Source organism: Notolabrus celidotus, chromosome 17, assembly GCF_009762535.1.
Source record: "Notolabrus celidotus isolate fNotCel1 chromosome 17, fNotCel1.pri, whole genome shotgun sequence".
NCBI lineage: Eukaryota > Metazoa > Chordata > Actinopteri > Labriformes > Labridae > Notolabrus > Notolabrus celidotus.
The window spans coordinates 31,182,972-31,196,307 of NC_048288.1; the positions used below are offsets into that span (position 1 = coordinate 31,182,972).

The 13,336-nt window shown below is 38.0% G+C and overlaps 2 protein-coding genes across 3 annotated transcripts in view; both read left to right on the forward strand.

Moving 5' to 3' along the window:
- The first annotated feature begins 435 nt into the window (after positions 1-435).
- On the forward strand, positions 436-7,213 carry zgc:194621 (uncharacterized protein LOC795037 homolog). The gene is made up of 5 exons (XM_034706522.1): positions 436-1,004; positions 4,001-4,059; positions 4,159-4,242; positions 5,092-5,168; positions 7,063-7,213. The coding sequence occupies exons 1-5, from the start codon at positions 610-612 to the stop codon at positions 7,105-7,107; spliced, it is 660 nt and encodes a 219-aa protein (XP_034562413.1). The 5' UTR covers positions 436-609; the 3' UTR covers positions 7,108-7,213.
- A 3,216-nt stretch (positions 7,214-10,429) lies between these two features.
- LOC117828804 (cullin-1) overlaps positions 10,430-13,336 on the forward strand; it is a 28,662-nt gene continuing 25,755 nt past the window's right edge. The window contains exon 1 of one of the 2 annotated variants that reach the window (XM_034706123.1): positions 10,430-10,720. The gene's annotated coding sequence lies outside the window, so the exon portion shown is untranslated. The remainder of the gene's footprint in view (positions 10,721-13,336) is intronic. The other variant, XM_034706122.1, reaches the window with a different exon arrangement.

Sequence of the window (13,336 nt, forward strand, 5' to 3'; positions counted from 1 at the left end):
AAAATGTAATGAGTTTTCTGCCTTTCTTTGTTGTCAGATGACTCCTAAGTTTAGGGTTAGTGAACAGTTAATTATCAAAAGCATCAGTAGCAGTAAGAAACACAGACACATGCTCATATAGGTAGACTGATTTTCTGCAGACCAGCTAAATGAAGCCACATTTAATCACTTTGAGGGACAGTGGGGGTCACGAGTCTTTGGCACCAATATTTTGGGGGTTGCAGGCTGGACAGCTACAGTGTTCCCACCCATTAAAATTCTAATTTTAATATCTGCTGTAAAGATTGTCTTCTTTGAATGGGTGTGTATGTGGTGTCCTGCGTTTCTGCAGCCAGCCTCTAGTGGACACTCGAGGAACTGCAGTGTATTACACTGATACCACATTCAAACGTCATGGGCTTTTATTTTGAAACTCTGAACAGGAAGTCCGTCTCTCATCTGTGTGACTTGACAGGTGACAGTTGCTAGGGTACAATCTGCTCCATGGCAACGGCCCCACTGAGAGGAAAAGTTTGAATTTGCTGATTTTTGTTCTTTGATGGAAACAAAAGATGAAGAGTCTCCTTCATACTCTGAGTCCGGATAGAGAAGAGACACCCTGAGATTAACATGCCAGCTACTAAAGTCATCAAGCAGGCCCCGGTGGAGTCCTCGAGGAGAACCGTGGAGAGATCCAGACCTGTGGGGAAGGTGAAAGCAGTGAACGGAGCGCAGACTGAACTCGAAGTGCCCGCCGTGCGTAAAAGCCGCGCGTCGAGTTGCCCCAGGTACCCTCAGAGGGACAGGGGGGAGGATGGGGGGTCCGGAGCGAGGCGCACGGCCCTCAGACCAGGACATGAAAGGAGGGCAAGATCCAGCTCCACTGCTCCAAGATCTAAGCCGGACGGTCGGAGGGTGGCCAGCTCTGTGAGGAGTGCCAACGTGAACCCGAAGTGCCAGAAGATGAGCACGTGTCAGAGGGAGCAGAGGGGGGTCAGGGGGGATGTTAAATATGCCATTCAAAGGTGAGGATAGAGAGGTGTGCCTGTGTTAGATCAAAGTCGACTACAAGTTCATGTTAGGCTGCAGTTTGCAGGAGCTTGTTTCTGCTGCTCCTAAGTCATGATCCAAGTCATTAAAGCTCCAGTAAGGGGTTTTTATCTGGATATGAATCAGACTGAAATTAACAACGCTGCATTTTTATGACCTTCCAAAGACCATCAACAACACAATGCATTATTTCTGTACTTTAATACCTGTAACACAGCCAAGGGGTTGGTGTCAGAGAGGATATTTAGAGACAGCAGTATGTATAGTGAACAGGTGGGATAATGCACAGTGGTGAAAACAGGCCGTTTGTACTAATGGTGAGATCGATTAGCGGCCTGCATGAGCCAGGTTAATGCCCCAACAAAGCATTACATTTAATGGCGGTAGACTCCACCATTACAGGTGCTAACAGCAGGATGACCTCACCTGTTAGGCTGTTTAAAGGATGGAGGACATCGTGCTGATGTGTTACCGTTTAAGACCAAGTATGAGAAGACAACGGATATTTAGGGATCAAATGAATCCTTTGGAAAAGTATGACGATGTTGAAATATACAGCAAATTTAGATTCAGGAGACGCCACATCATTCTGAGGTAACCTACCAGCAACACCGTGAAGTGAATCCTTCCCAAACAACTCTGTTACCAAGTCCTCATCCTTCAATGAGGGGGGACAGGTGGTCCTCCACCTGGACCACATTGGTGGCGGTGCTTGTTGCTCAAAGCCGCTTTCATGTTGCTGATTTTATTTTGTAGGTCTTCTACTGAGCGCGCTCAGAAACACCACACGCATTGACCCGGTTCAAGATCTGAAGCCAGACTTTCCCTTCCTCCTTGTTTGTTCTCTTTGAGGATTGACTTCCTGATAACAGCTGTTTGTTCATTCTAGATTCTAAAAATCAAATGTTCATTTCTTCTTGATCTTCTCTCAGTCACAGCGGGACCGCTCCCCATGTTTATTGTTGTTTATGTGTAGTAGGCATGCGCAGTTTGAATTTGTTGGATCTGGGTTTTCCAGGAGGTTCCCTGGACATATGATGTTTTGCGCCAGCCTCGGTTTCATGACGCACTTAGTTCATTGGTCAATTAGCAGTCGTGCATGCGGCTAACGCGACGGCCAAATGGGCCGTTCCATAACGGTTCATTAAGACTAATGGTCCCGTTTGTGTGATGGCTGGAGGTGCAGACGAGCCCTGGTGGCATAATGTATAGTGAACGGGTGGTCAACATGATTGAAACCCAGGGTGAGCAGGACCCTGATCCAAAGTGCTCTTGCTCACCCCATCAGGGTTTCAATAGGATGTAACAACCCACTCATTGTACATTATCCCATGTTTTACCTGGCTGCCAACTAAAGAACTGAACAAGTAGGCACAAAATGTTTATGTAAAAATATTTTATTGATCAAATGTATCTATTCGTACAGAATAAAAGATAGTACCTCTGATTCTACGGTTGGTTGTTCTTGCAATGCAACAGACTTCAGCCTACCTGCAGGTGAATGAACTTCAAGCTGAACCTTTTGATCATTAGCCTGCCTCTCTGTTATGATTCACATTAAACTTTACATTTTTATAACATCACTGTTTACAGTTGGCATTTTGAACCGATGAGGTCCGTCCGTCCACTTCCTTCATGACTTCCTGTAATCCTCTGAAACATGAAAACTTCAGGATCTGTTCAAAGATTCTTCTCGCAGTGTTTCTGAGTAAGAATCTAAGCGGGTCGTCATGTTGGATTTCAGTGGGCTGGTGGGCTGTGCTCAGGTCACTGGGATCATCTCTGTAGAGAGTCAGGTAGTCGTCCCGCTGCTGTCCGTCACCATCTGTTCCTCTGGATTAATCCCGCACGCTTTACCTCCCACTGTCCTCACAGAGCTGCAGGTGAACTCTGGCAAACCTGCGTGTCACTGTTCACATCCAGAGACATCAGATGCTTTGTTTAACTGCTTAAAGCTTTAGTGGTAGTGTGTGGACACTTTAGAGTTAAATCTGACTTAATTAAAAAAAATAAAAAATGTTGAAATTAGAATTCTGAACTCTGATATAGTTTCAAACTGTTATTTTATTTTCAGTTTATTCTGCTTTCAGTATTTAACATAATTACATTTTTTTAATTATCATTTTGTTTTTGTTGATTTAAATTTGTATTTTTCTTTTGAAAATTTCCTTTCTTTTCTTCAAAAAAAAATTCAGCATTTTTAGTTTTAAATTATTTTTTTTGATTAGATTTTTTAGAGATTCTTTAGGCGTATTTCTCTTTAAAAAATAGTCAGAAATCTTAATTCCTTTCTTTGATATTTTTTGTCAGAAAATGACTTATTCTAAATGTTTTCTTTTCTTTAATTTTCACTGAGAATTTAACATTTTATTTGCTTCAGAAAATGTATTTTATTTAATTATTTAAATCTTTTTTTAGTATTTATTAAAAAATATCCATGTATGTTTTTTGCATCAAGTGTTTGCACAACACTAACACATTTTAATTGCATTTAATTTTCTATTTTAAAATCTGAATATTTATTTAAACCTTTTTAATTGATGTTTTAAATTTTCTTCTTCCACAGATAAAATCAGACTTCTGTCTTAAATCTCAGAACTCAAATGAATCTTGGCCTTCATCTTCTTCTGTAGAAACACTTTTGTCCCTCAGCTGACTAAACTTTGAAAAGCTGTTGTTCCTTGGCTCCGCCCACTTGTCCTTCTGTCCTTTAAGTCTCTTTAATGTCTCTGTTCAATCTGAAGAACGAAAAATGTGTCCACATTTTAAAATTTAATCTGTGAATGTTCGTCAGATTAATATGGAAGTATGAAGAAAGTAAACCTCTTTATTTTTACTTTGTTTTGCTAATGATAACATTGTCCTCTGCTCACTGTCTTGTTCTGTTGGCTGGCAGAGCATCAGCTGTGATCTGAAAACACTCAGGTGCTCCTCCACAGAGACGTAACCGACATGTGTCGTTCTGTTTCAGTCACAAAGCGTTCACAGTCATCCCCCCGAACCCAAAGAAACGGAGAGAGATCCAGAGGAGTGAGTCATCTTCTTCTTGTTTCATCTGAATTAGAAAGAGATGCATGATGTTGTTGTTGTTGTTGTTTATCATGTTCTGATTTGTGATTGGTTGAACAGAGGCGGAGGCGGAGCTTGCCGCTTTAGAGGAGCTTCGGCTGAGCAGAGCGATGGCGTATGTCTCCATTGACCCCAGCAGTGTTGGTGAGATGATATTAACAGCATTTTCATATTGATATGTTTGAAAGCATTCATTTCATTTTCTGTATAAAACACAGTATCTAGCTCAAATTATACTCACAACACCTAAACAGTGGTGATATTTTTATAACACATCTGTCTTGATTGTATAAAGTCTAAAAGTTTTTCATAAACTTGTATAATCAGGGCGGGGCTGAGTTAAGAGTTAGGCGTTGTAGCTGTTGAAGGTTATGCTGAGTCACCACTTCCAACATGGCTTCAGGAACCAATGGGTGACGTCACTGAGACCATGTTTCAGACAGTCTATGATAACAAGCACAGAGTCGGGTGAAAGAGCTGCATCATAATCACAGATGGCAAACACTTCCAATCAAAGTATGTTCATCTACTTTGATTGTGGAGACCTTTTTTAGAGCCACCTGACTCCATTGAAGAAAACAACCATTTAACCTTGAAGAACTCTCAGGTGGATAAGGGTTTTTCCTCTTGTTGTTATTGTGTGTTATTCAAATATTGTGCATGATCAAACTTAACATTTCAAACAGCAAAGTCACAAAATGAACAACCAAGCAGGTCAGTGGACAAAGAGTATTTCCAGGTGGAGTGATGGAGCAGCTGTTTCTTCATTCTGACTCTAAAGACCCTCCTCTTTAATAAAAGGTCTGGAGAGGTCTGCGCTGTAGTTTCCCTACTGACCTACTTTAGTTTGCAGTCTGTTTGATGGCTGCTGTCTGTATCAACCCTCTGAGGCCATTTCAAAATGTTCTATATGTATTAGGGGATAAAGTGTTTGAAGTAGGTCACAGGTTTGTTCTCCCTGAATCTGATTGGTGTGTTTTTGTGTGTCAACAGGCGGCTGTTTGAGTCTGGAGGAAGTACGGTCGAAGCAGCAGCAGGAGATGATGAAAGCCAGGAGGAAACCGAAACCGGTCAGACAACATATGACTCATTTACATTTCATCTGAACCTTTCCAAGAACTGAACTGAGTTTAAAAAAAAGAGAACAACGCATGACACATCAGTGACTCTACAACCACGATAAATTAAAGGTTGTCTCATTTTGTAATTATGTCATATATACACAAGACCCAGAACTTTGTGTAGTAATCTTTGTGACATAGTTCATCAAAGACACATCATATACAACTCCTGTGTGGGTTTGAAGCAGACACTCACGGTTATGGTGCGTTCAATGACTCTTGTGTTAGTGTTTGTTGTGTTTCCTCTCGCCGTTCCTCCTCTACTCTGATAATCCAAAGCTTCAGGAGCCTCATTGGTCACCAGAGCTGTCAATCATGGTCTTAATATGGAAGAGGGTTAGGGCCACTGATTCTTATCAGAGAGCATTCTAGAACTCTGCCTTCAAGATCCAACATTCTAGAATTCTGTCTTTAAGATCAAAGACAACATTCTAGAATTCTGTCTTTAAAGATCAAAGACAACATTCTAGAATTCTGTCTTTAAGATCAAAGACAACATTCTAGAATTCTGTATTTAAAGATCAAAGACAACATTCTAGAATTCTGTCTTTAAGATCAAAAACAACATTCTAGAATTCTGTCTTTAAGATCAAAGACAACATTCTAGAATTCTGTCTTTAAGATCAAAGACAACATTCTAGAATTCTGTCTTTAAAGATCAAAGACAACATTCTAGAATTCTGTCTTTAAGATCAAAAACAACATTCTAGAATTCTGTCTTTAAGATCAAAAACAACATTCTAGAATTCTGTCTTTAAGATCAAAAACAACATTCTAGAATTCTGTCTTTAAGATCAAAGACAACATTCTAGAATTCTGTCTTTAAGATCAAAGACAACATTCTAGAATTCTGTCTTTAAAGATCAAAAACAACATTCTAGAATTCTGTCTTTAAGATCAAAGACAACATTCTAGAATTCTGTCTTTAAAGATCAAAAACAACATTCTAGAATTCTGTATTTAAAGATCAAAGACAACGTTCTAGAATTCTGTCTTTAAAGATCAAAGACAACATTCTAGAATTCTGTCTTTAAGATCAAAGACAACATTCTAGAATTCTGTCTTTAAAGATCAAAGACAACATTCTAGAATTCTGTATTTAAAGATCAAAGACAACATTCTAGAATTCTGTATTTAAAGATCAAAGACAACATTCTAGAATTCTGTCTTTAAGATCAAAGACAACATTCTAGAATTCTGTCTTTAAAGATCAAAGACAACATTCTAGAATTCTGTCTTTAAAGATCAAAGACAACATTCTAGAATTCTGTCTTTAAAGATCAAAAACAACATTCTAGAATTCTGTCTTTAAGATCAAAGACAACATTCTAGAATTCTGTCTTTAAAGATCAAAAACAACATTCTAGAATTCTGTATTTAAAGATCAAAGACAACATTCTAGAATTCTGTCTTTAAAGATCAAAGACAACATTCTAGAATTCTGTCTTTAAGATCAAAGACAACATTCTAGAATTCTGTCTTTAAAGATCAAAGACAACATTCTAGAATTCTGTATTTAAAGATCAAAGACAACATTCTAGAATTCTGTATTTAAAGATCAAAGACAACATTCTAGAATTCTGTATTTAAGATCAAAAACAACATTCTAGAATTCTGTCTTTAAAGATCAAAAACAACAGACTAGAATTCTGTCTTTCAAGATCAAAGACAACATTCTAGAATTCTGTCTTTAAAGATCAAAGACAACATTCTAGAATTCTGTCTTTAAAGATCAAAGACAATGTTCTAGAATTCTGCCTTTAAGATCATCTCAGGATTCCAAGACAAAAGTCAACATTCTAAGGAAGATTCAGATCTAAACTTTGTCTTATTGTTGTTTCAGATGAAGACACAGGTGATGGAGCCAGCACCTGTCCTGGAGATCTGAGCGTCGCCTCACACAAACAGGAAAACTCACACGGTTATAAAACTGGATTAAAATCACTCAGAACAGATCAAGTGAAATAAAAACAACACACTTCACATGATCTGAACACAGAGTCTGGCTCTGCTCGTTGATGGTTTCTTCTGATATGTTTGTATATAATTGTTAGTTTGTGATGTGTTATGTTATTTTTGTATCCTATATATTTGTCATATTAAAAAAAAAAACAGATTAAAGGGTTAGTTCACCCAAATTAACAATAAAATAATTTCTCACTCTGACCATAAAGTGTTGAGGCATGTTTTTTTCACCGACTGGCAACCCCTAAAATATTTTCTTTTCATCTTTTGACAGATTGAAACTGCTCCACATGGATCTATAACACTCCCATGAGGCTGTTAGTCCTGTCTTGTTGTTGGTTTATGTGATTTAGGGTTAATTTCACAAACTTTTAACACCTGTCCAACAGAACATTGTGTTAATAACTCTTGTCTTTATTCAAAGCTTGACATTATTATAAAGAGAGTGAAAACATTAAACAAAATATAATAACACATAGATGTTTCAAATTTTACTCAAACAGGGATTCTGTCGAGGACTACTTTCAGTGAACTGCAGCACATTTGGTGAAACATGGAGCGTCTTAATTGGTGTCTTATAGAAATAAACTAAACATTTAATATATATGGAATTATCTTCTCTGAATTGGGTTAGAAAAATAAACTTTATTTAATTTTTTTCAAATAACTGTTTATTTGAATTTGTACACATAACATACAAAAGATAAATGTAACAATTAAAGCAACACAATAAGTGAATGAATGAAAAAGCAACCAATAAATGATAATTCAAAATAAAAGTTAATAAATAGAAAGGAAAATAAAAAATAGTGAAACTACAATAAAATAAATAGGTTAGTGTTTAAAAAATAAATAATGCAAAAGGTAGAAAAGCAGTAAGAATTAAAAAACATATATATATATATATAAAAGTATAATTGTAATTATAATAAATAAATACTACTAATAATATAGTAATAATTATAATACCAAAAACAATTTAAAAATTAGATTTGAAAAAAATCTAAAATAAACTTTTAGATAAAGTAAGTAAAATAGATTCGAGTCCACTGTTTGTTTCTGTAATTCTCTCTTCCACCAGCAGGGGTCGTTTTCAGCCTGCTTCAGACGCAGGGAAGCTGCACAGGGTGGGATAGTGATGATCACAGCAGCATGGTGTCTGAATGATAACAGGCTTGTGTTTGGATCACATTTAAGTCTCCATGGAAATAAGATTTCATTCAAAAAATAATCACATTCAGAGAGTAGAAACCAAAGACCCAACAGCAGAGAGATGAGGTCACAACCAAACCCACCACTGCACTGCTGCATCAGAATACCTCTCTTTACATTTCGTCTGTTCTAATGATACAAGTAATCTTTGAATAACATCTAAACACACAGACTAAAGGACAGGGCGCTGAATGCCAGCTTCGTGAGTCCGGATCAGATCATGCAGAATTAAAAATGTCATATTAGGTGACTGAAACTGTCTAATGCGCATGCGTGAGAGATATTGCAATATCTGTAGTCGAAGCAGCTGCAATTGTTTTGTTTAGCCATGTTTGTAGTCCACATGAGACGCCATTCTGTGACGCTGATGATGCATTCAGGGACTCCTCGGAAACTCAGACTTTTCATTACCGGGTGTTATCAACATTGTGTATGAGAGAAGTCTCATTTGTAGGTTTTAACTTTGACACCTTGGCGGTATTTTCCTGATCACGAGAAAGCCAAACTTGTTATCGTTTTTAAAAAATGCAGCTCTTAGAATAATTTCTACTTATTTTCATTTTGCACTTAAATGTTTGTGTTTAAATTTGTGAAATCAATTGTAAACAATGAAGGAAATTAGTACTTCTACTTATTAAAAAACTGAAAATGCCTCAATCCTAATTTGAAATAAAGTCCTTGAAGCTGTGCTGCAGTTTGATATAACCAACCCACATATTAGTTTTGATTATATTTTATTTACATTAACTCTGCACAATCAAGGAAGCAGGTCATTTAACTGACATGAAAAAGTAAAATAACGCAAAAGTGTTATTATTGTTCAAATTCGCTCATATTTGAAACACCCTGAATTTATTTCTGTTGTGCATTTTTTGACTTTGTGTTCTTGCATTAGCTCTGATACAAACCTCACACTTATTGTTGCATATTTCTGTTGATTTGTTTAACTTAAAGCTTTTGCTATAGTAAAAAAAAACAAAAAAACATCACACATGCAGTGGATTGATTTTCTGAATCACTTTACATTCCTCAGGTGCAAAATTCCCCAAATTCAAACTAGTATTAACTCACTACAGAAGCCCTAACTGGACATACATTTTGATTTATCATCATCTTTAGCTCAGTTTTCATGTGATAACATGAGCACCACTGTTACTTCAGATGAAAGTTACTAAAATCCTGTAAGTTGCAAAACAAACAAACAAATAAAATGCAGAGACAGGAGTAGACTAATACATCATTGTTAATGAGGTTTTTTATAAATAAATTATCTGCATTATTACTTTTATGACCATTGTTTTAGCATAATTATTTATTTGATATTTATTTTTTATTTTATTTCACTGTTCTGGTATTTATTATTTTAAAGTGTATTGAATCTATTACGATTACTTTTAAATATGATTCTTTTTAAATTATTTGATCTATTAATTAATGTATTCATTTTGTACATATATTACTTTTTAATTTTAATTACATTTTGAATTTTCTCTTCTAGAATCTTGACTTTTTATTTTATTTTATTTTATTTTTTAAAATAATGATATATGAGCATTACATCTGCCTCTGAGTCTTGTGGCTGCAAGTCCAGTGAAGGGTCCTTTAGTTACTGTGGTCCATCTTTCTGGAACAAACTGCCTGCTGACCTCAGGTCCATAACAACTGTCTCCACTTTTAAAAAAAAGACTCAAAACATATTTATTTTTCTGAAGCGTATGAATGATATAATGACTGTTGTGATTCTATTTGGAATTTTTTTTTTTTTTTTTTAATTCTCCATTTAAAGCACATTGAACTTGAACTTTGATGAAATGTGCTATATAAATAAAATTGCTATTGTTGTGTTGTGTTTGCGGAGTCAAATCTAAAAATGTATTTAATTCATTGACTTTATTTATTTATTTGTTTATTTTAAGTATTTCATATCACATTCCTCTATCTTATTTTAGCTTGTTTCTGTTATTTTGTGAAGCACTTTTGGCTGCATGCTTGAATGCATGAAATGTGCTTTTTAAATAAAAACAAGTTGAGTTGAGAGTCAAACAATTTAAGGAAAATAAGATTGGATAGAAAGTGAAATTTTAGTTTTGTAACTTGTACCCCAAACTGTGTTTTCCTGCTCTAAGAGTTCAGGTTTTGCATGTCTCTTATTTCCCACGGTCCGTGAAGGCCTCGTGATTCTCTGGCTGCTGATCTTTGTTGAAGGAGCCGAGGAGTCGCAGTTAGCAACGGACAGCAAACACACCGAGCGACGACAGACAGCTACCGAGCCCCTGAAACCTCCCTCCCGGCCCCCCCACAGACACAGAGACGGCCTTAACATGGTAAGAAGACGCCTCAGAGCCGTGAACGTTACCTGGAGGAGATATTTTCATAATGACAATCAATCCAGCCCAGAGCTAGCGTGCTAATGCTAACTGTGTTTTCCTGACTCATTATTGAGCCGAGAAGAAGCTAGGCTGCTAAGCTAGGCTGCCATTTTACCCCAACAACACCAGCAGCTGTCTGTGCTTACACTGCGGGGACCTCCACCAGGACACAGCTCACACACACCCTCACACTGTGACTGTGTTTATTAATGATTTAAAATAACAAAGTGAGATTAATCCATTTAAAGCTACTCCTCTCAAGCTAACATTTAAGCTAACGGCTAATGAAGCTAATGAGAGCTAGCAGTGTTGCGTAGCAGAGTCTGACACCTTTAACAGCTTCTTTCAGGACAAACTTCAGATATAGACTTAAAAACTGTGAACGTATAGCTTCAGTATATTTAGTTCTATGAGCACAGGGTCGTTATTCAGCTGAAGCTACAGCAGCTCGTGACTAAAGTGGACAGATCGGCCCTGTGGAGCTGGAGTGAAGGAGAGTGATTTCAACCTGACACAGGAGGAGCACTCCTGGATTACCTGGAGAACACCTGGGCCTGGTTTAAGACTCATCTCCACATTAACAGCTGTTAAAGAGAAACACGTCAAAAATCTTAAAAATGTGGTTCTGAAATCTGATTGGGTCAGATTCAGGATGTGTTCTATTATTAACAAAGACCCAACATCCAGACCGGATCAGATCCAGTCCCATCTTCCAGACAGGACTCAGTCTGATCTCATCTTAATCCACCATGAGCAGAGCACTTTGCAGCATTTAGCAAGTTACAGTGGCAAGGACAAACTTCCTTTAACAGGCAGAAACCTCCAGCAGGACCAGACTCATGTTAGACACACATCTGCTGAGACCGTGTTGGAGAGAGGGATAGAGGGAGGTGAAGAGAGAGAGAGAGAAGGATTGTAGTAGTTGTAGCAGCAGGCCGTCTATGGCAGAGATCCAGAGGAACCTACGAGACAAGGGAGCTCAGGGACTCCAGAAAGGTCTATGGTTAGTAACTTTAAAGGGACAGGAAGAGTTAAAGTGAGAGACAGGCAGAGAGAGGGACAGACAGGATCCCAGTGTGTCAGTCTAAGCCTATAGCTGCATAACTAAGACCTGATCCAAGCCTGATCCAGCTCTAACTTTAAGCTTTATAATAAAGGAAAGTTTGTAGCCTACTCTTAAAAGTAGCGAGGGTGTCTGCCCCCCGGACCCTGACTGGTAGATGATTCCAAAGGAGAGGGGCCTGATAACTGATGTCTCTACCTCCCATACTACTTTCTCGAGGACAAGGACAAACTTCCTTTAACAGGCAGAAACCTCAAGCAGAACCAGACTCATGGTAGACACACATATGCAGAGACGGACTGGTAAATTATTCCAAAGGAAAGGTGCCTGATAACTGAAGGCTCTACCTCCCGTACTACTTTTAGAGACTCTAGGAACCCAACATCAAGACCGGATCAGATCCAGTCCCATTTTACAGACAGGACTCAGTCTGATCTCATCTTAATCCACCATGAGCAGAGCACTTTGCAGCATTTAGCAAGTTACAGTGGCAAGGACAAACTTCCTTTAACAGGCAGAAACCTCCAGCAGGACCAGACTCATGTTAGACACACATCTGCTGAGACCGTGTTGGAGAGAGGGATAGAGGGAGATGAAGAGAGAGAGAGATGATTGTGGGAGACGGATAGTAGTAGTTGTAGCAGCAGGCCGTCTGTTGCAATGATCCAGAGGAAGCTACGGGACAAGGGAGCTCAGGGACCCCAGGAAGATGAGACAGGCTGCATACTTCTGTCAATGTTTCATATTTCTTCCCTCTTGTCTGGATCTTCACTTGTGTTGTGGGCGACATGACTAAGATATCACATCACGATTTTTAGTTAAGGTAGAATCACAATCTTTCTTTTTAAGACTATTTAGAAAGTTACTGCCAAGTACAAACAAGCAAACTCATTTCTATATTTAGAGATTGATGTCAGTTTGAAAAGGTAAACAACAACAGTGAGGTCAAGTGCGCTCTCACTGACGTACAGCTAACTCACTAAGCAAGCACATTTTGAAGCAGCACTCAGTTTGAAACTCTAAATATCAGTGATATCTGATACTAAAATTAAACTATCGTTCACATAGTCATCTAAAGTTAAAGTGAGAGACAGGCAGAGAGAGAGGGAGAGACAGGATCCCAGTGTGTCAGTCTAAGCCTATAGCAGCATAACTAAGACCTGGTCCAAGCCTGATCCAGCTCTAACTATAAGCTTTATCAAAAAGGAAAGTTTGAAGCCTGCTCTTAAAAGTAGAGAGGGTGTCTGCCTCCCGGACCCTGACTGGGTCTTAAGTTAGGATTTTTTTTATATTAGAATATTTTCCATATTTATTCTCCAGTTGTTCAAATGGAGTCGCACAGAAATCTTAAAGTATATTTATTTAGTAACTGTTTGGACTTAACGTCAGCCATGAGTATGGGATCTGTAGTTCTTTTCATGCTCTTTATTTGGGACTACACGTGCTGTGAGATGTTGTTAGCTTACAGCCTGCGTTTCCTCCTGTTACAGAGCAGTGTCTTCATTGAG